Source organism: Chiloscyllium plagiosum, chromosome 24, assembly GCF_004010195.1.
Source record: "Chiloscyllium plagiosum isolate BGI_BamShark_2017 chromosome 24, ASM401019v2, whole genome shotgun sequence".
In the NCBI taxonomy this organism is placed as follows: domain Eukaryota; kingdom Metazoa; phylum Chordata; class Chondrichthyes; order Orectolobiformes; family Hemiscylliidae; genus Chiloscyllium; species Chiloscyllium plagiosum.
Genome location: NC_057733.1, coordinates 8,890,496 through 8,912,243, shown reverse-complemented (window position 1 = coordinate 8,912,243; position 21,748 = coordinate 8,890,496). Strand labels below are relative to the sequence as shown.

The window sequence follows — 21,748 nt, the reverse complement described above, 5'->3', positions numbered from 1 at the left end:
CAACAAAAGCAAAAACATTTAACTTTGTCATGCTCGCCTTATTTTCTAATCTTATTCTTTGTGTTTTAAATTATTCTAAAAAGCCTGAATATTTTGTAAGGTAAAACAAAATTGATATTATACCCTTCTGTACATTAATACATGAACATAATGTTATTATACTAATTTGAAAATAACAATGATGACTGGATTCTCTCATTTTAAAATAAGCTTGTTTTATTCACAGTATTGTTGATTATTATGTTCATTAATTTTAATGGCTTGTAAGATGATGAATTTTGCAGAGGAAATTACATGATTTAATTCAGTAATATTATCTTATAATTAAACTTGCATAACACTACTGATCTGTCATTCCAAGCAACCTTGCAAGCTAACTTTGATGTTTCGGGCAAAGAGAAACATTCTGTAATTCCCAATAATTATTAAGCCACTGAACTTTTGAGTTTTATTTTGTTTCAAAATAGCTGAGGACCACAGTGCAGTGACAACTTTCTCAGAACTGACAGGGTCACTCAATCCAAAACGTTAACAATTTTTTTTCTCCACAGATGCTGCCAGGCTTTCTGAGCTTTTCTAGCAATTTCAGTTTTCGTTGCTGATTTACAGCATGCACCGTCCTTTCAGTGTGTAAGAAAATAAATAACGAGTGAAGACTGGCAGGTTTATCAAGCCTGTCCCAAACAGCAATAACGTAGTCATGATTTGGAGATGCTGGTATTCAACTGGGGTGTACAAAGTTTAAAAATCACACAACACCAGGTTATAGTCCAACAGGTTTACTTGGAAGCATTGGCTTTTGGAGTGATGCTTCTTTATCAGGTGGTCGTGGAGGAGCAGTGCTTCCAATTAAACCTGTTGGACTATAACCTGGTGTTGCATGATTTTTAGCAATAATGTAGCTCACATCCTCCGTCACTAGCGTTGTTTTCTTTAACTCACACTTCATTTCCACTCATTTCTCTCTATCTGTCAAATAACAATGTGATATGTGATCCTACAGTTTTTAAAATCTTAGGCTTGTTCATTGGCGTCACCAGTAAGATTTCCATGACACTTGCTGCCAATTAAACTACTTCAGGTGATCACAGTAAACATTAGGCAGTCGCACATCTTTCCACTTACCTTTTTTATTAATGCCAGTGAAAGAACCTGACGAGCTCAATTTTGACCTGTTGCAGTGAGTTTGCGCACTCTGCCAATTTTCAGCAATTCTCTGTGAAAGTAAAGCCTCCTAGCATCTAGCCTACTTTTAATGCTTGATTGGCTTAGTATACATGATTTCTCATTTTTTCCTAACACAATCAATTCAAGTAAGTTGTCCACACATGCTGTCAGTATTTCAGACCCTTGAATTAAATCGCCAGTGAGTCTGTTTTTTTTTAAAAAGACCCTGTCGTGATAACTAACAATTTTAAACTGAGTCTGGGGTCAGACTGGTTATTGAAAGGGGAAACATCCAAAAATGATTGCAGCTTTATGGCTTATCTTGAGGCAGCAATGAAGGGCTAGTGAATGGTGTGTGTGTAGACTGGTTGAGATGTTTGAGGGTGATGGAAGAGGGTTCAGGAGATGTGGTTTAGAGATCAGGACAGATTTGGAAAGAGTGTGGTGTTGAGTTGAAGATGAAGAAGTCTGTGGTGGGATGCTTTTTGGAGAGAGTTTGTAGGAGTATTAATGGTATGCAAGTTAGCTTGTTGCACTCAGAAAACTCTCCAGCGACACTTGGCCCAGAAAGAGTGCTGTGAAGTTACGTATCTGATGCATTTAATTCTTCTCAAGTTTTTACTTGTCAGATGTCCGAAGATAAAATGCTTTGAAAAGTGAAATCATGTTAAAATGAAAGTATAGCACATGCTTTAAAAAGGCTTTCAACAGCTTTATCTCTCAATGACAAATTAGTAACCGGCCATTGACCTGCCTCTATTAAATTGGAAGTTGGTGGGTTTCAGGAAATTTTGATTCCTGTTTCAGATTTTAAACATTTTTGTCTGTCCTAAACCAAATTACCATTTTTGGAAGTTGAAACTATTCTCTAGAACTGTTATGCTAGATTGTGTTCACTATATATACTAATATTCTGTGCCCTTGCAACAGCCTCTTGAGTTTTGTCCTGCATCTTCAGCAGCTCATGAATTAATTCCCAAGGTTCCTTCCTTAATTTGTAGACTTCAATTTAGAATCGAGCTTTGACATATGGTTGCTCAGCGACAGCCATGTGCAGGAAACTAAATGGCATCTGCCAGACATAGACCTGCAAACATAGACCCATTTCACTTCCATATAAATGTGGGCGGCACGGTGGCACAGTGGTTAGCACTGCTGCCTCACAGCGCCAGAGACCCGGGTTCAATTCCCGCCTCAGGCCACTGACTGTGTGGAGTTTGCACGTTCTCCCCGTGTGTGCGTGGGTTTCCTCCGGGTGCTCCGGTTTCCTCCCACAGTCCAAAGATGTGCAGGTCAGGTGAATTGGCCATGCTAAATTGTCCATAGTGTTAGGTAAGGGGTAAATGTAGGGGTATGGGTGGGTTACGCTTTGGCGGGGCGGTGTGGACTTGTTGGGCCGAAGGGCCTGTTTCCATACTGTAAGTAATCTAATCTAATCTAATCTAATCTAAATTGCAGTCTGATTCATTCCATTCATGGAATAACCTAGAAATTGATGTCAAAGCATTACTTTAATTTACTGGAAGGAGAATTTTACTTTGCGCCTCAACAGTTTATAATCGTAGTCATTTAAGAAGTCTCTGCTGAAAAGTGATCTTCAGTATGCACAAAAGAAATCAGACATATTCTGTATTGGAAAAACAAGATGCCCATTTGCAAAAAATGCTTGAGGTTTGTGTATTTTAAAAACTATTCTCTCCAAAAAATGAAACCCAGAAGAAAAGTTTTATTGGGGATATTTCAAAAAATGTTTGGACCAAGAATCATAGTATCAGATTATGGTGAGTCTCTTTACTTTCCAGTTGGCAAAAACTTTGTACATTTTCCATTGAATTGGGAAGACCAGTGGATGTGTCTCAATGGGACTATGAAGGACAGACAGTGATATGACTAGAATGTATGAGGTTTGCTGTCACCCAAATCTTCCTCCCTTCATGGAACTGAGAGAGTCTCAGTTTTATGATGTTCCTGGAACCTAAGTTCCTGGTAAAGGCAGTGCTGCTTATTTAAATAGATAATTTCAATTATCTATCATCTTGATAGATGAAATACCAAAATCAGGAAGCATTGAAAATATGGAGGGCAAATGGTTGGAGGAGAGAAGTAGAAGCAGGCTTTTTTTCCTGATTTCTGCAGACTTGGAAATTCTGCCCACAGAAACAACCTGATGCAAATATCAATCTGGTTAGTTAATCTGATGATCTGTTTGAGGCTGTGAAGAGGATGGAATTGTTTGAAGTTAATTACTTTCATAGAATTACTACATTGTGGATGGAACAGGCCATTTGGCCCATTGTGTCCACACTGATCCCTTCCCCCTACCCGGTAACCCTGCATTTCCGATTACTAATCCACCTAACCTACACATCCCTGGACACTGAGGAGTTTAGCATGGCCTATCTATCCAACCTGCATATCTGGAACACCTGGAGGCAACCCACGCAGACTCTGGGAGAATGTGCAAATTCCACGCAGTCACCCAAGGCTGGAATCTAACCTGGGCCCCTCAAGTTGTGCATAAATAGCTTTGTAATATTCAATGTTTTCTCTCTTGAAAGGCCTTTCTTGAAACCTGGAAGATAAAGAGATGGATAGATTCTGGATTTGCTTTGATTTATTCTCATAATTGACATTTTTTACAGGATCAAAGCCTGCTTGTTCCACAAAGCATTTGGTTGCTAGATCTAAAAATAGAGTAAAATAGAGTAAAACAGAATAACCAAGAATCAGTAGACTATGTGACCAGGATGTATTCCTCCTAATGTTTTCCCCCACCCTCTTTTTGTGACATCAGGAGCCTGGGCCAGCTAAAGTAGCAGTGACAGGTTCAGGGATCCCTGATCCAGAGAAGATTCCAGATTCACGGTCCAGCCTGTGGCAGGAGGAGTTTCATGGTAGAGATGTGGAGACAACTCAAAATTGGCCTGTCCCTGATGGTGGTTCTCACGGAGGACTGTTTTCCTTGAGAGAGGGTAAGTAAAGTGCATGTCTTTTCGGGTAACTCCTCAGTGCTACAAATTTAAACTGTACAGTTCAATTTCATTTTGTTTACATTTGTTTTATTAAATTGTTATTTAATACTTCATGGTACTTCATGAAATTATTAGGGTTGACATTTTTATACTTAAACTAAATTATTTTTAAAATCTGAACTTATTGCTATAACTTCCATTGACTTGAATGTTGTTTGTGCTCAAAGGACTTGGGATTTTTAAATCCCATATTTGCTTTCTGTCCAGAATTTTGTATACAGTACAACCTCGATAATCCAAACGAGGTGGTTAGGGAGTATTTTGTTCGGATAACTGATTGTTCGGGTAATCGATCTGATCGTAAACAAGCGATAATTTGTGTGCCAGTTATCCGAACATGCCTTGGTTATCTGGCTATGCACACCATAATGCTGTTTAACTGATCACCTGAATGCTGAGTTGCCTAATACAGTTTTTACAGGATCTTGAGATCTTGTTTGGATAATTTGGATAATTGATGCTCAGATAATCGAGGTTACACTGTAGTTTGTCCACATCCTCCAGTTATAATTGCAATTATTCATCTTTTTTACTTTTCAATTTGCTTTAAGGTAGCCCAAAAGGCCTTTGGTCAACTGAGCCTGTTACAAATTAATTGCAGTTAAGTCTTGATACAATTCCATGCAACCAGCTTAAAAGTTTATGTTGGCCTGCTGTATCCACAAGGCTTCATTACTCCTCTATCCTTTTGACATTTTGCAGAAAACTATTTAATTGAAAAATTTTAACTGGTCACTGAAACAAACCAGCTGTACAGTTCTTTTACATACTTGATTGCAATAATTCAAAAAATCTAGATTGGTCAATGTTTAATAATTAAATATTTTTCCTTGTAGCAGCTGTTTATTAATGGAGTGGTATTTCCACATACCAGAGTATCAGAGAGACAGTGTGTCGATGCACATACAAGTTCTCAATCAAGGAAAGATTGCACATGCTCAAATCATGGTTATTGCCCTTTTTTGCATGTAATATGTTAGACTAATACCAGCTGGTCCCGAGTGTTTCGGATAAACGATTGCGTACCTGTATGTAGGGAATGTTCTCTGGGGTTGGTGCTCTAATGTTTATATGTTCTGTTTTGGAATAGTTGCTTATAAAATTTGAGCACCCAACCCTACTATTACCCTATGTAATTTTTCAGTACAATATCTAAAACACAAAATGTCTAAGGTATCCAATGTTTCTTGTAATTTGAAATTTTAGATGTTACATTTTGAAATGGGTACATCAACTGCTGCACGAATATTGCAGTAAACCTTGCTGTTTGCAAGAGGGATTAGATTCAGAGCAGATTAGATTAGGTGAATCTTTAGGTTGTAAGAGTTCCAGATTTTCAATAGATGGGTTACTTATTTACACATGTCATTTGTTTTAAGGGTAGTATGTATTTTAACTTTTCGTTTTCAAATAGGTGATGTCCATCCCCTTGATGTTGTGTCTGATCATAGTTCTGTTAATGGAGATGAGGTGGATAGAGGAAGGGTGCTACCTCTTGATCAGCAGAGGCAAGAAATACGCGTCCTTTCGCCTGCCAGTAGTTCTTCGAGCAAGCACGGTATGGAACCTGGTGGCATTCCCCGTTGTCCATCACCAGTGTACAGTGATCCTTTTCCATCGGTCAGTAGTCTGTTATCCAATGGATCACATATCAGTGGATCAATGAGCTCTTTGGATTCTGAAGCAAGTGGAAGTACAGTAACAAGCACAGATAGTCACCATGCTGAAGCTATGGCCAGCAGAGCTGACCATTCACGAGCCAATAGAGAATTTTATGAAGTTGACATGAGAAAAGTGGGAAAACGGACACGAATAAGAAGTCCAGAGAGAGGTGAAACAGACCAAGTGATTGGGCAAGATGGAAGGTAATGATGATTCTTAATTTGTAGCGTGCTAATTCCTTTGATTTTGTACAGAACTAACTACAGGCTAAGTGAGATGTAGATGTGATTTATTTTTCTGTTTGGCTGTATTTTGGATTGATGTGATTTGTCAAGATGTTGACAAAATGATTGATCAGATAAATATTTTCATATCCAATGTTCAACAGATTATCTTTTTAAAAATACTTTTTAAAGTGTTCTATTCCATATTTTTTGGATGCTGACATATGATAAACATTTTGATTGCAAGCAGTAGAATACATGTGTAGTATTTTTATTTCTTGCAAATATTTGTCAAAGTAACCATGCTGTTTTGTTGCTAAACCAAACTGAATTCAAAAATTATTACTGTGATCCTTGTTTTGTTTCTTTTTATTTTGTCACCTTTTAGTTTATCAAATTTTTTTGAAAGTCAAGTATTTGTAAATTTAGTTTATCCCACTCTCTTCCTTCCCCATTAAGATTTTTATGAAGTTTCTTCGTGTTCATTCTTCTGTAATTAAGCATACATATACTGCTGAGAAAGGACACATAGATGATGCAGTTCCTAGCAGCATTTCATTGGTACTCCTGAAAATCACAAAAAGGGATTCCATGTGCTAGCAACAATCATATTGCTAGGTTATCATGCTTCAAAGTTTAAAATGTTACTGCCCCCTCTCCACTTTGAAAGCAAAAAGTTAACCTCTGACAATTTCTAACATTTGTTCAAATGGACGCAAGTGCAAAGACTGTTCTTTCCTCGTAGCTTTCACACTTAAACCTCCATAGGGATCATGGTAGAGTCATGGAGATCTACAGCACAGAAAAGGTCTTCCGACCGAATGCATCAGCAACAGAGAAATACCAGCACTAATTCAATTTTCCAGCACCAAATCTTGTATCCCTTGGTATCACCTGCACATGTAAATACTACTAAAATATTATGGAACTGAAATTGAAAGTGAGGATCCTAAGTAATTTTGGGCATGGTATTCACTCATTTTTCAGCATCTCCTGCTTTTTCCCAGTTGTAGAGGCGAGGACTGATTTTAGTACCCATTGGCAGCTGTGCAGGGATGAATAGTCTGAAGACTGTTAATGCTTCCATCCTGATCTTTTTATTATGCAGGAAGACTAATGCCATTTGATTTTGGCCCTGATATAAAATTCATTGTGTTTACACCAAATCTTTACTAGCTCAGTATCCTGTTTTCAAACTTGACTCATTGGCACACTCCACATGCTCACTTTTGAATTAAGTGTGTGGGATTGCGTTGAACTCAAGATCTGAGATGATAATCCTGATTGATGGTTCGACGCAGTACCGAGGGATTGCTGCACTCTCTTCTTTTCCTTTCTTTTACTTTTGGTCTGAAGCAAAGCTTCTCATATCCTCTCCATCATAAAGGCCATTTATTTGACACATTGTTACAACCAAATTTTGAATGACCTCCTTTTTGTCTCTCTCCTACACTGTAAAGATGGCAGGGTGGCTCAGTAGTAAGCATAGCTGCATCACAGTGCCAGGGAGGCAGTGGTCCAAAATCATTTTCTCAGCAGCATAGCCAAAATGCTATTTTCTGCATGGAACCTGCCTGACGATTTCTCTCCCCTAATTAATCATTGCTCTGTTTCTGCGAGCATTAATTTCCTGAAACCACCCACAAGTGATGAATTTGTAAGTGCGAGCTTAATAACGTATGGTAAAAATAGGGTTAGGATCTTAGACCCCAAGGTTATTTTATGGGTTAAAATAAACAGCGAAACATCTGGAATGATAGTTAAATTTAATATAATAAAATGTTGTGGTGTATTGTAACTTGTCGATAAAGTTCTATATCCAGGGCTGGGGGAAGTTATGGGTGGATACTGGGTTTGGAAGGGGAAGATGGTGCAGACATGCCTGTCTTCCACCCATACCCCACCACCCTGATGATGCACCCTCCTCCTCTACCTCCATCCAGAGATGTCCTTAACCTGTCCATCCTCCCAAGCACTAATGCCCTTGCTTATAGAGGATCAAGGGGAAGAGCTCTGTACCAAAAACAGGTCAGAGGAGAAGAGCGAGATTGCTGCTTAAGTGAAAATGAGTTTTTTTTTGTGGATTTTTGAATGACTGGTAACCTACGTGAATAGACAAATCTATGATTTTGTGATGGGGAGGAATGACTAACTGTAACCCTGATGTGTTCTTCTGTGACACTGAGCTCATCTGAGTCACTTTTTGAAAACCTTGCAACATATTCTAACATGTTCAAATGTAACATTGATTTAAGTAAAACTTTGAACCAGTCAAATGTTGAAATCCTTTAGAACTAACTATCTGTTCTCTGGATGTTACAGTTTTCACATTGCTGCTTTACACAGTACTACCGGATGCAAAAAGTAATGGGTTCCATCACAGTTATCCTCTCTGTCATCAAATTCTCATCCATGTCTTTGTCATCTCCACAATTTTACGCTGTTTTTAAAATGCCTTCCATTCTCCGTAAACTTCCCATATCGACCTCTGCTAACCTTCCTTTAAACCATGTTGCTTCCAGTTCATTAATGCCTGCGTTCATTCGTGTTTCTCAAACCCACCATGCTCACAATTCATTGCCTCGTTCTACCATCAATGTGACCTCTAGCATTCCATCCCTCTGAGAATACTGCATTCCTCCATCTGTGACTTCCACCACACACTTGACTCCAGTACTGGGTCCACGTTCTTTTTTCATGTATATAAATGATTTGGAGGAGAGTTTGGAAACATGGTTAGAATGTTTGAGGGTGACCACGAAAGTAGCGGTAGAGTGGACAGTGAAGAAGGTTATCTAGGATTACAAAGGGATCTTGATCAGTTGGTCTTGGGCCGAGGGGTGACAGAGTTTAATTTCGATAAGTGCAAGGGATTACATTTTGGTAAAACCAGGGCAGAACTTAATACAATTAATTGTAGGACCCTGAGTACTGTTGTAGTACGGGAAATCTAGGGTTCAGGTACATAATTCTTTGAAGTTCGCATCACATACAGATTAGGGCAGTTAAGACATTTAGCATGCTTGAATCAATTGCTCATACCATTGAGTGTAGGAATTGGGATGTGTCATGTTAAGGTCATACAGGATATTGGTGAGGCCTGTTCTGGAGCATTGTGCACAGTTCTGGTTTCTCTGCTGTAAGAAGGATATTTTTAAATTGGAGAAGATTCAGAAATGATTTACCAGGGTGTTATCGGTAATGGAGGGTTTGAATTGCAATCACGTGATGAACACTCCTAAAGCTTGTGATTTCAAATAAACCTCTTAGATTATAAACTGGTGTCATCTGACTTCTGACCTTGTCCACAACAATCCAACACTGGCACCTCCACATCACAATTATAAAAATAAGCTGGGACTCTTTTTCACTGGAGTGTAGGAGGTTGAGGGGTGACATTAAAGTTTTTATAAGATCATGAGGGGCATAGATAAGGTGAATAGCAAGAATGTTTTTTCTAGGTAGGGGTAATTCAAAACTAGAGGACATTTTTCTTCTCTCGGCTTAAAAGACACGAGGGGCAACGTTTTCACACGGTGGTTCGTGTGTGGAATGAACATCCAGAGAAAGTGATGGATGCAGGTACAGTTACAATATTTAAAAGATATTTGGATAAGTACGTGAATAGGAAAGGTTTGAAGGGATATGGGCCAAACTCAGGCAAGCGGGATTAGATTCGCTTGGGAAAGTGGTTAGCGTAGATTGACCAAAGAATCTGTTTCCATGCTCTGACTCCGACTCCGACTCCCATGCCATTAGCTGACTAAGCTCTGGACTCTTCAACGTTTCTATATCTTGACCTCATTCTCTATTTCAAGATCATCTTAACACATTCCACTTTGACCCTCAAGCTTTTAATAATTCCTTTGAATGTCATCATCCTTACCTCAGTGTCAGTTTATATTTTACACTTCTATGAAATGGTTTGGGATTTTTTTCTGTAAAGAAATGCTGTACAAATACAAGCTATTGTTGTTAGTATTTTACTACTTTTGTAATGGGGGAGATGATGGCCTAGTGGTATAATTGCTGGACCCAGACACCTAGATAATGTTCCTGGGACCTGGGTTCAAGTCTCACCATGACGAGATGTTGAAATCAGTTTTTTAAAAAAATCTGGAATTAACAATCTAATGATGACCATGAATCCGTTGTTTACTGTTGAAATAATCTACCTGGTTCACTCATGTCCTTAAGGGAAGGAAATTGCCATCCTTACCAGATCTGGCCTACATGTGACTCCAGATTGACTCCACTTGTCGAAATAATATAGCAAGTGGTGTATTTATGCATTGAATTTTTGAGGCAACTAATTCTAACTGTGCAAATTTATCAAACCCAAGTATTGTTTTGGTTTTTAATCTTGGATCCTTTTAGAGTCACTGATGTACAGCACAGAAACAGACCGTTCGGTCCAACTCATCCATGCCAACCTAATCTAGTACCATTGGCCAGCACTTGGCCCATATCCCTCTTAAACCCTTCCTATTCATAAGCCCATCCAGGTGCCTTTTTAGATGTTGCAGTTGTATCCATCTTGACCACTTCCTCTGGCAGTTCATTCCAAACATGCATCACCCTCTGCCTGGAAAACTTTTTCTCTGTGAACTTCATCTTTTTTTTTTATTTGCTTGTTCCTTTATTATAAACAGACATGTTGACTTAGCATTGTGATATTAAGTGTTAGTGTTAACATTTAATACTATTAGTTTGAGCTAAGTATTGACTTAAATCCAATCGATGTTTAATTTTGGTTTGAGCAGACTGGGAAATTGCTGAATCGAGACTCAAGTGACAGTACGCACAAGTGAAGATTAATTGCATCTTGGTAATTGGGTATGTGGGCCCTTGGCAGTCTAGGAGCAGGTCATTTACCCATTTTCTTAGCAACACTTCCAAGATCAACTGGAACCAAGATCTGAAGAAGACTTGATTCATAAAAGTGAAAATTGTATAAGACATTGACAGTACAGACTTTCAGCAGCAAGGGCTGTCACGTGTCTAGAACTTAATAGGAATCTGCTGAGTATATATAAATAGATCACGGAGACTGTAATTGAGCTTTATGATTAGCTAGTTAATCTAGGACTATCAGGAAAACAGGTGAATGGACTGTATGAAAATTTCTCTAAAGCAACAGTTAAGAGGTTTGACGTTTTTGTTATCATGAGGCTAGCATTCTACTTTTGCCCTTAAATGTTGGTAACCTTTTACCCTTAAATGTTGGTAATCCATTTTAATTCAGAATGAGGATAACAGGAACTTCAGCATATGAAGCCCACTTTTTAGATTAGATTAGATTACTTAGTGTGGAAACAGGCCCTTTGGCCCAACAAGTCCACACCGACCCTCCGAAGAGCAACCCACCCAGACCCATTCCCCTACATTTACCCCTTCACCTAACAGTACGGGCAATTTAGCATGGCCAATTCACCTAGCCTGCACGTTTTTTTGGGACTGAGAGAGGAAACCCACGCTGTCACGGGGAAAATGTGTAAACTCCAGACAGACAGTTGCCTGAGGCGGGAATTGAACCCCGGTCTCTGGCTAACCATTGTGTCACTGTGCCGCCCACGGTGCCTATTTGGGGGAATCCGAGTCAGACTTCTTATTTTTTAATTCATTGATGAGATGTGGGCATCCCTGTTGAAGCCATTGTTTTATTGCCCATCCCTAATTACTCAGAGGACCACCTTTGCAGTGGGTCTGGAGTTGTGTGCAGGCCAGACCACCTATTAACAGCAGAGTTTCATCCTTAAATTAACAAATATTGACAATGCTTAGACAGTAATCATTAGATCAGCTCTCCATACCAAATTTTAATGAATTCAAATTTCACCATCTACCATGGTGGAATTTGAACTCATGTCCTCAAAACTTTGGCCTGGGATTTTGGATTACTAGTCCAGTGAAATTATCACTGTCGCCACCTCCCCTTTCTGGATCCTTTCCAGTAACAGGAAACCTGTTTATTGAAGGATTCCCTTTATTGCAACATTTTAAACCCTGTTTTTAATTAAGTAACATGTCAAACAAGTTGTCTATTGGTATGTTGGAAAGACTTGTTCTGGAATGTTGAAATTTTCCTATAATTAGACTCCTTCATAATAAAAATTACTAAACCATTAAGCATACAAATTGTACTGTGAAAAATATAATACAATATGTTGTTTTCTCTCTTTATTGAACATCATATTGTTGTTCAGACTTTGTGTTGTGGCAGCAATGCTGTTCTGCTGTACCAGGTGTTATACTGCTCTAAAATGGTTTAATCGCATCTAGTTATTCTCCTGAGAATTTGGATACCTCATTGTACGTATGTTGAAATAATTTTGAAATGGTCAGCCCTTACAGTTAATCCAAATGGCAACAGAAGAATGAACAGTTTTTTAATCTGATTTTTTTTTTTCATTTCATTATTGCAAACTTTATAATGCTGCCCCTGGAATTCAGTGAAATGTAATAGTGGACTTGAATTTTTATATTGTATATATTGCAAAAAATGCCATGCTGGTTCGAGTTCAAATGTAGACTTTCAGCATGTTTGTTTTGGAGCCATTTAATACATTTGCAGTACTGCTACTGGAACAGGTGGTAAGAGCAGTATTAAGAATATTGCACAAGTCTGGTGTAACATTTCGTTTTCTTAAACAGTGTCAATTCTGAAAGTTGAGCGAATAAAGTGAAACACATGTTCAGCTTCATTTGAAATACTTGGATGTGCCTATCTATAAAAGGTATGCGTGTGTTCAGCATTTCCCTCTGATGGTGCTTACTTGGATCCACAGAAGTTGAATCCTAAGGCACTCAATATTTACTTGCAGAAGGGCAATCAAAAACATGACATCAACTCTCCTGAGGAGTCATACGGCAAAAGTAGTGAATCAGTCACATGTCCTAACCTAGTTTGTGCTCACTTAGCTAGTTAGGGTAGATACACTTTGCCTGAAATGAAGGAGGGGGAAAATAATTCCTCCATATTCATGCTGCTTCTAGTTTTTAAAAGGTGATTCAGATGCATTCATCCCTATATAGCTAAACTGTGCATAAACTAAAGCAATACTGAAGAACACCATACAGCTGGCAAACTATTATGGAATAGTGATCTGGTAGCTGCACAGTATGTCAATATGGAAAATCTTTTGACTGTTGGGGCCTCCAGATGCATCTGGTGTCATTGTCATTGTCAGCAATCATTCACTATCAAGTATGGTTGTCCACCAAGGCAATTCCATGTCACTGGTCATGGGCTATGTAGCTCCTTGTGGCTGATGAGCTGAATCTACAACCACACATTTGACAAGTATTTCCAGGGGTGGACGTTGTAGGCATATCTTTCTCTGGTTCCTTTTGTATATATCTTGTCTGCGGGTTTTCTCTAGAATTGTGTCCTTTCATATGAGAATTTCCTCAATCTAATTCATCTGAATGAAGGTTTCCCATGTGTTGACATCTGTGTTGCATTTCTTGAGTGAAGCCTTCAGGGAATCTTTCAGATGTTTCCTATGCCACCCTCTTGTTTGAGTGCCTTAGTTGAGTTGGGCAAAGAAAATTTGTTTTGGCAGTTGGAACTCTGACATCTTAAGAACATGGCAAGACCAGCAGAGTTGGTTTTGAATGGTTATGGTTTTCATGCTGGTGCTATTAGCTGCTTTCAGGACACTGACGTTAGTAAGCATGTCCTTCCAGCTGATGTGGGGCATCCATCTTAAACAGCATTGAGGGTACTTCTCATGTGTCTTGAAATGGCATCCATATTTTGGAAACATATTAGAGAATTGGTACAATGACTGTCTTATGCACAAGAATCTTAGTATCAGCACTGATGTCACGATTATTGGAAGACTGTCACCTGAGAGTCTGCAGGAGGCATTGCAGATTGGATGCAACATTGAATCTCCACATTGATATCAGCCTTGGATGAAAGAGACCTTCTCAGGTAAGGGGACTGTTTCACGTTGAGAATTTTGAGTTGGCCTTAAGAAAGGGATGGACTGGAACTTAGGGACCACTGACGGACTGGAACTTAGGGACCACTGACTGATTGGAAAAGGATTTGAGTCGTCTTGACGTTGAGGCTGAGGCTAATTCTTTGGTATACTTCTGTTTTAAGTGAGGCTTGAATATTCTCTTCTGAGAGAGCAAAGATTACATTGTCATCCATAAGCGAGGTGTCACCTTTTTCTTTGATTTCAAGCCAGTAAGGCTAAAGAGGTTTTTTATCCATCCTGTCGACCACTGGAAAGCTCATTCTTGACAAGGTAGAGAATAGTGGCAAGGAAAGTGATGGAGAAGAGGGTGCCTGTGATGACACAATTCTGCTTGATCTCCAAAGAATTCTGTGATATTACCATCTGTGAGCACCATGGCTGACATTCTATTTTGGAGGAGATGGAGGATGTTGATGACCTGAACAGCTTGCTTTTGACAGGGTCTTCCATAGCATTTCCTGATGGACTGAGTCAGCAGTCTCTGTCAAATAGATGAAGGCCATGGTAAGTGGTTGGTGGCGTTCCTGCTATTTCTGTTGAAGTTGTCAAACTGTAAATTGTGTTGGTAGTTACATAATTTGGTCAGAGGTCATACTGACATTTAGGAAGGATTTTCTAGAGTCTGGGAGATGGTGCCTCCCGAGGCCTTGGGCAATGATCTTCCTGGCAACGGAGTCGGGAGATTCCTTTGTAGCTACCACAATTCACTGTCTCCTTTCTGGGAGACTGTGGCAGTGATAGCATCCCTGAGATCAACAATGATTTTGTCTTTATCTCAGATTTTCAGGAATAGTTGATGACTATGATGGGCAAGCTCTGCTCCTCCAAGTTTGAAAATCTTCCCAGAATCCCGTCTACTCCTGCAGCTTTTCCATTCCTCATGCTTAATGGTGGCTTCCACCTTCTTAAGTTATCTAATGGTGGCTTCAATGTCTTCCAGGTTAGATGAGAGTCCAAGATAGTCTTTGGAGAGTTCGTGAGATTTCCTCAAATGCATTCTTATCAATGTTTGGTTCAACAGTTCTGTGAAGTGTTCTCTTCATCAGATGTTCCATCCTTGCTATGCACCAATTTGAAGGCAATTTGTTGGCTTGGTACTGAAGATAACCCAGGGTGTTGAGCTTGTTAGCAAGAAGCTCTTTAGTTGCCTCAGTCTACCATTGATTCTTGAGTTCCCTGTTCTTGTAATTCTGCCTTTGCTATTTGAGTTCTCTTCTTTGCCCCGCCTATGATGATTTGCCAGGCATGGAGAACTTTCCTCTTGTTGATGAGGTCTTCAGTGATGATGTCACTCTTGTTGCACCAGTCATTGTGTTTTCTGATCTTACATCTGATGATTCCTTCACAACATGAGATGATGACTGATTTCAACTCTTTCCAGATTTCTTCCACTCCATTAAGACTTTGAAGACATTGTTGGACATTTGCTAATCTGCTTGTCTCTTGAAGCCACTGAACGTTGAGCTTTTTTGAGCTGTTTCTTCGCCTTTAGCTTTGCTTGTGGCATTTGCTAGACATTGAAGAGCAGATGAGCTGGCAGTTTGTCCAGCACTCTGCTCCACTGATCATTGCTTTGGTAATGAGGACATCCTTTTGGTCTCAGGATAAAATGATGACATAGTCAATCATGTGCCAGTGCTTTAATCATAGATGCCTTCCAAGAAGCCTTGAACTTGCCATTTTGGTGGCATAGTGTGTTGGTGATATGCACTGAAATGCACTGGCACATGATTTGGGAAGGACAAAGTTATTTGAGATTTGAGTTACCAGGATCCAGAGACAAACTGGATGGATGTTGTCAAGTGTGGTGCTGGAATAGCACAGTAGGTCAGGCAGCAACCGAGGAGCAGGAGAATCGATGTTTCGGGCATAAGCCCTTCATCAGGATGGACGTTGGTCTTTATTCACTCACTGATCTCTCTGCATCTCACTAGCTGTTGGGAAACCTGCATCAGCTGAAAAATCACATTGCTCAGCCACATGAAGACCTATGGCGGAAACCCATGACCTTAAGTAGACATTGATCTTAAAAATGACGGAAAGCTAGGAATGACCAACTAATGTACTTTGACACTGAATTATCAATTGTAGGAAGTAGTGGAAAAAAATGATGCAGGACCATTGATTTTCCTTTCTTGGGTTCAAAATTTCCCATTATAAAATGTACTAACGGAGTCCTTTTATGTTCAGAGCAATCACCTTATAAGCATTGTAAATAAAAAGTTATTTGTTCATTTTTCACTTTGGAATTATGTTAATAACAATGCAAAAGGTAGCAACCTAACTGTTGCTGCTTCACATCTGGGAATGAATAGTAGAAAAGTACCAATTTTAATCTTTTCAAAAATTTAAGTAAAATCTAATTGGTGATGAGATAAAAATATTATTATTTAATGAAAGAAAAGTTGTATCCTTAAATCCTGATTAAATGCAGTATGCCACTGGGAATGTACACTAGTTCTTCTGTTACCCTGTAGCTGTACCAAGTTAGATTGTGGAAATGCATTTGTTCAAATGCATTTAATGGTAAGGTCCTAGCTCGTGCTGCTGAACAAAGAGACCAGGTTCATAGCTCCTTGAAAGTGGAGTCGCAGGTAGATAGGATAGTGAAGAAGGTATTGGTATGCTTTCCTTTATTGGTCAGCGTATTGAGTACAGGAGTTGGGAGGACAAGTTGTGGCTGTACAGGACATTGGTTAGGCCACTTTTGGAATATTGCATACTATTCTGGTCTTTCTATCAGAAGCACGTTGTGAAACTTGAAAGGATTCAGAAAAGATTTACAAGGATGTTGCCAGGGTTGTCGGATTTAAGCTATAGGGAGAGGCTGAATAGGCTGGGGCTGCTTTCCCTGGAGCGTCGGAGGCTAGGGGGTGACCTTTATAGAGAATTACAAAATCATTAGGGACATTGAGAAGATAAATAGACAAGGTCTCTTCCCTGGGGCGGGTGAGTCCAGAGCTAGAGGGCATAGGTTTAGGGTGAGAGGGGAAAGATATAAAAGAGACCTAAGGGGCAACCTTTTCACGCAGAGGGTGGTACGTATATGGAATGAGCTGCCAGAGGAAGTGATGGAGGCTAGTACAATTGCAGCATTTAAAAGGCATCTGGATGGGTGTATGTTTAGGAAGGGTTTGGAGGAATTTGGGCTGGGTGCTGGCAAGTGGGACTAGATTTGGTTGGGATACCTGGTCTGCATGCATAAGTTGGACCGAAGGCTCTGTTTCCATGCTGTACATCTATGTGTCTCTAAATGTCAGAATGTGCAAATTACTTTACTGTAATTTTGCACCTCCCACGTAAGATGCATGTTGGAAATTCTATCTTGAAAATGTTGTATCTAATTGCCTTTATCACCATATTTGTCAAATAGAGTCATAGAGATGTACAGCATGGAAACAGACCCTTCGATCCAACCTAGTTATTTTATTCTTGGCAGAATGCCAGTCATTGTTTATGAACTAAGACAAAGGAAGTAGAGAATTTGTTTACATATCTTATGTATAAGAAAATGGACAATGAGTCATGAGTTAGCAGCTGCATTAGCTACTCACAACTCAACATTTTTTTTAACCTTTCTATACTCAGTTTTTAGACAATTATGTGGATCTACCTTGGCACTTCACCGTATTGTAGCTATTCCTTTCTGTTTTTACTCATCCATTAATGTCCAAAGCAATTCTTCTGTTCTATTCTTAAAAATTGTTTGTTTTAATTGCCTTGAAGTTTATCACATGGTTCAGATGATTAAATCAAGACTGAAAAGTTTAAAATTGAGACTGGGAGGCCAGTAGAAGAGTCGATTATTCATTTAATGAAACAAATACAAGCTTTATTTTCATAATGGGAGATAGATATTTTCAATTTTGGGTTAAAGAAGATAGTGTCACTGTTGTCAGAAAATCATATGTGCACAGAAGAAACATTATGCAGTATTGCCTTTTAACCTATCCGAAATAGTACTATTAACAGAGGCTTTCTTGTTTTGACCTTTTAGGGTAATAACAGTGATTTGGGAATTTTCCTTAAAAGGCAATGAATGAAACTTTGCTGCAGCAATTGAGTTACCAGCTTTCCCTCCGTAGGTAACTAGTTCCTGCTAGTTATTTGACTTGAGATTGCTTGGCACAGTACAGAAGACGATTCCCATCTGTTGCTTTCAATATGTTAGAAAATATGCAAGAAAATGCTGAACATTTGGAACACCTGCACAGTTTGGATTTTTGTAAAATAGAAACAAAAATCTTGGAAGGCTCTGTCAAAGCATATCTATATATTAATAAATATGAATTGGTAATACTAATGTAATTGCTTCATAAAGAATACTATGATTACTGTAATTTTCCTTACAACATTGTGGGCAACACGGTGGCTCAGTGCTTCACAGCGCCAGGAACCCGGGTTCAATTCCAGCCTTGGGCAATTGTCTGTGTGGAGTTTGCATGTTCTCCTTGTGCTCTGCGTGGGTTTCCTCCCACAGTCCAAAGATGTGCAGGTTAGGTGGATTGGCCATGCTAAATTACCCATGTTGTCTAGGGATATGCAAGCTAGGTAGATTAGCCATGGGAAATGCATGGTTACAGGGATAGAGAAGGGGGGTGAGTCTGGACGGGATGCACTTTGGAGAGTCGGGTGTAGACTTGTTGGGGCTGAATGAATGGGCATCTAAGTGTGGGACCGCAGGAGATAAGACGTGACCCTCCGTGAATATTTCTCCGTGTTTACCACAGAGAAAGACATGAAGACTTGGGGAGTTAGTGGTCATATCTTGGGGACATCACATTGGACAAGTTGTTGGACATATTAGAATGTATGAAAGATAAATCTCCGTCCCTGACCAGATATATCCAAGAACACTGCAAGAGGCTAGAAAAGAAATTGCGGTGGACCTGGCTGATGTTTTGCATTATCGTTAGCCACAGTTGAGCTCCCTGAAGTTTGGAGGGTGGTGAAAGTTGTGCCCTTATTCAAGAAGGACTGCAAAGAAAAATCTGGAAACAGTAGATTAGTAAGCTCAACATCTGTGGTAGGCAAGTTACTTGAGATGATTCTGAGGGATAAGATATATATGCATTTGGAAAGACAGGGTTTGAATATGAGTAGTCAGCATGGCTTTGTGATTTGGAGATCATGCCTCCTGAATTTGTTAGAGTTCTTTTGAAGTGACCAGGAAGGTTGATGAGGGCAGGGTGATGGATGGAATCTAAATGAATTTCAGTAAGGTCTTTGATTATGTTTCACGTGGCACGCTGCTCTGGAATGTTAGATCGCATGGAATCCAGCGAGAGCTAGCAAGTTGGATACGCAATTGGCTTGATAGTAGGAAGCAGAAAGTGGAAGTTGCTTGTTGGACCAGAGGCCTGTGACAAGCGAAGTGCCTCAGGAGTTGGTGCTGGGCCCATTGCTATTTATTATCCAGTTTAATGATTTGGATGAGAATGTACAATGATTAATAAGTTTGCAGGTGACACTAAAATAGACGGTATTGTGGACATTGAGGAAGATCATCAAAAATTGTTTGACCAGCTGGGGATGTGGGCCGAGAAATGGCAAATAGAGTTTATTGTAGGTAAGTGTGAGGCCTTGCATTTTGGAAAGTGAAATCAAGGTAGAAGTTTCCTGGTAGGGCCTGAAGGAGTGTAGTGGAACAGAGGGACCTTGGAGTTTAGGTGCATGGTTCTCTGAAAGTGGAGTCACAGGTGGACAGGGCAGTGAAGAAGGCTTTCGGCACACTGGCCTTCATCAGTCAGGGCATTGAGTGTCAAAGTTGGGAAGTTATGTTGCAGTTATACTGGGCATTGGTGAAGCTGCACTTGGAGTATTGTGTTCAGTTTTGGTCACCTTGCTATAGGAAGGATGTTGTTAAACTGTGATGTGGAGGTGCTGGTGTTTGACAAAGTTTTTAAGAATCTGTATGTATTCCATCGAATCAGACTGGTTCTAATTCCAGAGTAGGAATTTATTAAATGTCGCATGGATTATAAAAGGTTGGAATACAGACAGATTATAACCTCACACATTTAATACATTGTCTGAGCTGAGATGTCATATTTTTATAAAACCTTAAGTTTCCTCAGGTATGTGACTTGAAAGAAGTTCTGGGATTTACATATTAATAAATCGAAACCTGCAACCCATTCTAAAAGATGAAAGACTTAACAGCAAATCTAGATTTGTTCAATATATCACATCAATTGTATGACACTATGATCTTTTGTTCTAAGTTCTTTGTCCTATGATCCTGACTCACTACCTACCTGACGAAGGAACAGTGCTCCAAAAGCTTGTACTTCCAAATAAACCTGTTGCAGTAAACCTGGTGTTGTGATTTTTTTTTTTAACGTAATGAAACTGAAAAAAGTGCAAAAGAAATTTACAGGGACATTGCCAGGACTCAAGGGTCTGAGCTATAGGGAGAGGTTGGACAAGCTAGGACTTTTTTCTTTAGAAAGGGAGGACTGCAGATGATGGCGATCAGAGATCAGATTAAACCGGTGCTGGAAAGGCACAGCAGGTCAGGAGCCCTTCATCAGGAATGATGAATCCTGAGGAAGGGTTCCTGCCCGAAACATTGATTTTCCTGCTCCTCGGACGCTGCCTGACCTGCTAGGCTTTTCCAGCACCAGTCTAATCTTGTCTTTTTTTCTTTCGAGCATAGGAGACTGAGGGGGGATTCTTAAAGAAGCTTCTAAGATCATGAGAGAGATAAAAAAAAAGGAAAAACCCAAGGAAATCAGAAACAAAATCAAATTGCTGAAAAAACTCAAGTCTGGCAGAGTTATTATCTCCGATCCAGTCACCCTTCAGCACGGATTGTAGTCAGGAAAAGGTTGGTATATATGCTGAAGATAGGGTGATTGGGGGGGGGGTGGGGACGGATTAGATTAGATGATTAGATTCCACACAGACCCTCCGAAGAGCCACCCACCCAGACCCATTCCCCTATATTTACCTCTGACTATTGCACCTAACACTACGGGCAATTTAACATGGCTAATTCACCTAACCTACACATTTTTGGACTGTGGGAGGAAACCGGAGCACCCGGAGGAAACCCACACAGATACGGGGAGAACGTGCAAACTCCACACAGACAGTTGCCTAAGGCGGGAATTGAACCTGGGTCCCTGGAGCTGTGAGGCAACAATGCTAACTGCCCATTGTTCCAGTAAACAATATTCTCCCATCTCCTTACCCCAACCACCACACCCAAGCCTGTAATCATATGGGTCGCTACCCCACACAGCCCATTATCAACCAGTAATGATCCCCATGAGCAGCTATTCAAACTCCCAGGCTGACTTTTACCCATTCCTTTGGTCAACTATGTTTCTCGCCATCATCCTCCACTCGATTCCTACTTTTTGTTTATTTCTCCTTCTCCTCCACCCCCACCAAACACTACCATTTGCTCAATTTATACCAACTTGTCTTGTGGTTTGTTTTAAAGGGTTTCTTCTTCAGATAGCAAGGATAGCACAAATTTCTTTATTGGTCAGAGTATTGAGTAGAGGAGTTGGGAGGTCATATTGCGGCTGTACAGGACATTGGTTAGGCCACTGTTGGAATATCGTATGCTATTCTGGTCTCCTTCTTATCGGAAAGATGTTGTGAAATGTGAATGGGTTCAGAAAAGATTTACCAAGATGTTGCCAGAGTTGGAGGATTTGAG

The 21,748-nt window shown here is 39.8% G+C and overlaps 1 protein-coding gene across 1 annotated transcript in view; it reads left to right on the top strand.

Moving 5' to 3' along the window:
• LOC122562338 overlaps positions 1 to 21,748 on the top strand; it is a 410,892-nt gene that overhangs the window by 210,564 nt on the left and 178,580 nt on the right. Inside the window, exons 6-7 of the mRNA XM_043715214.1 lie at positions 3,962 to 4,139; positions 5,614 to 6,064. Of these exons, the coding sequence (XP_043571149.1) occupies positions 3,962 to 4,139; positions 5,614 to 6,064 (629 nt within the window). The remainder of the gene's footprint in view (positions 1 to 3,961; positions 4,140 to 5,613; positions 6,065 to 21,748) is intronic.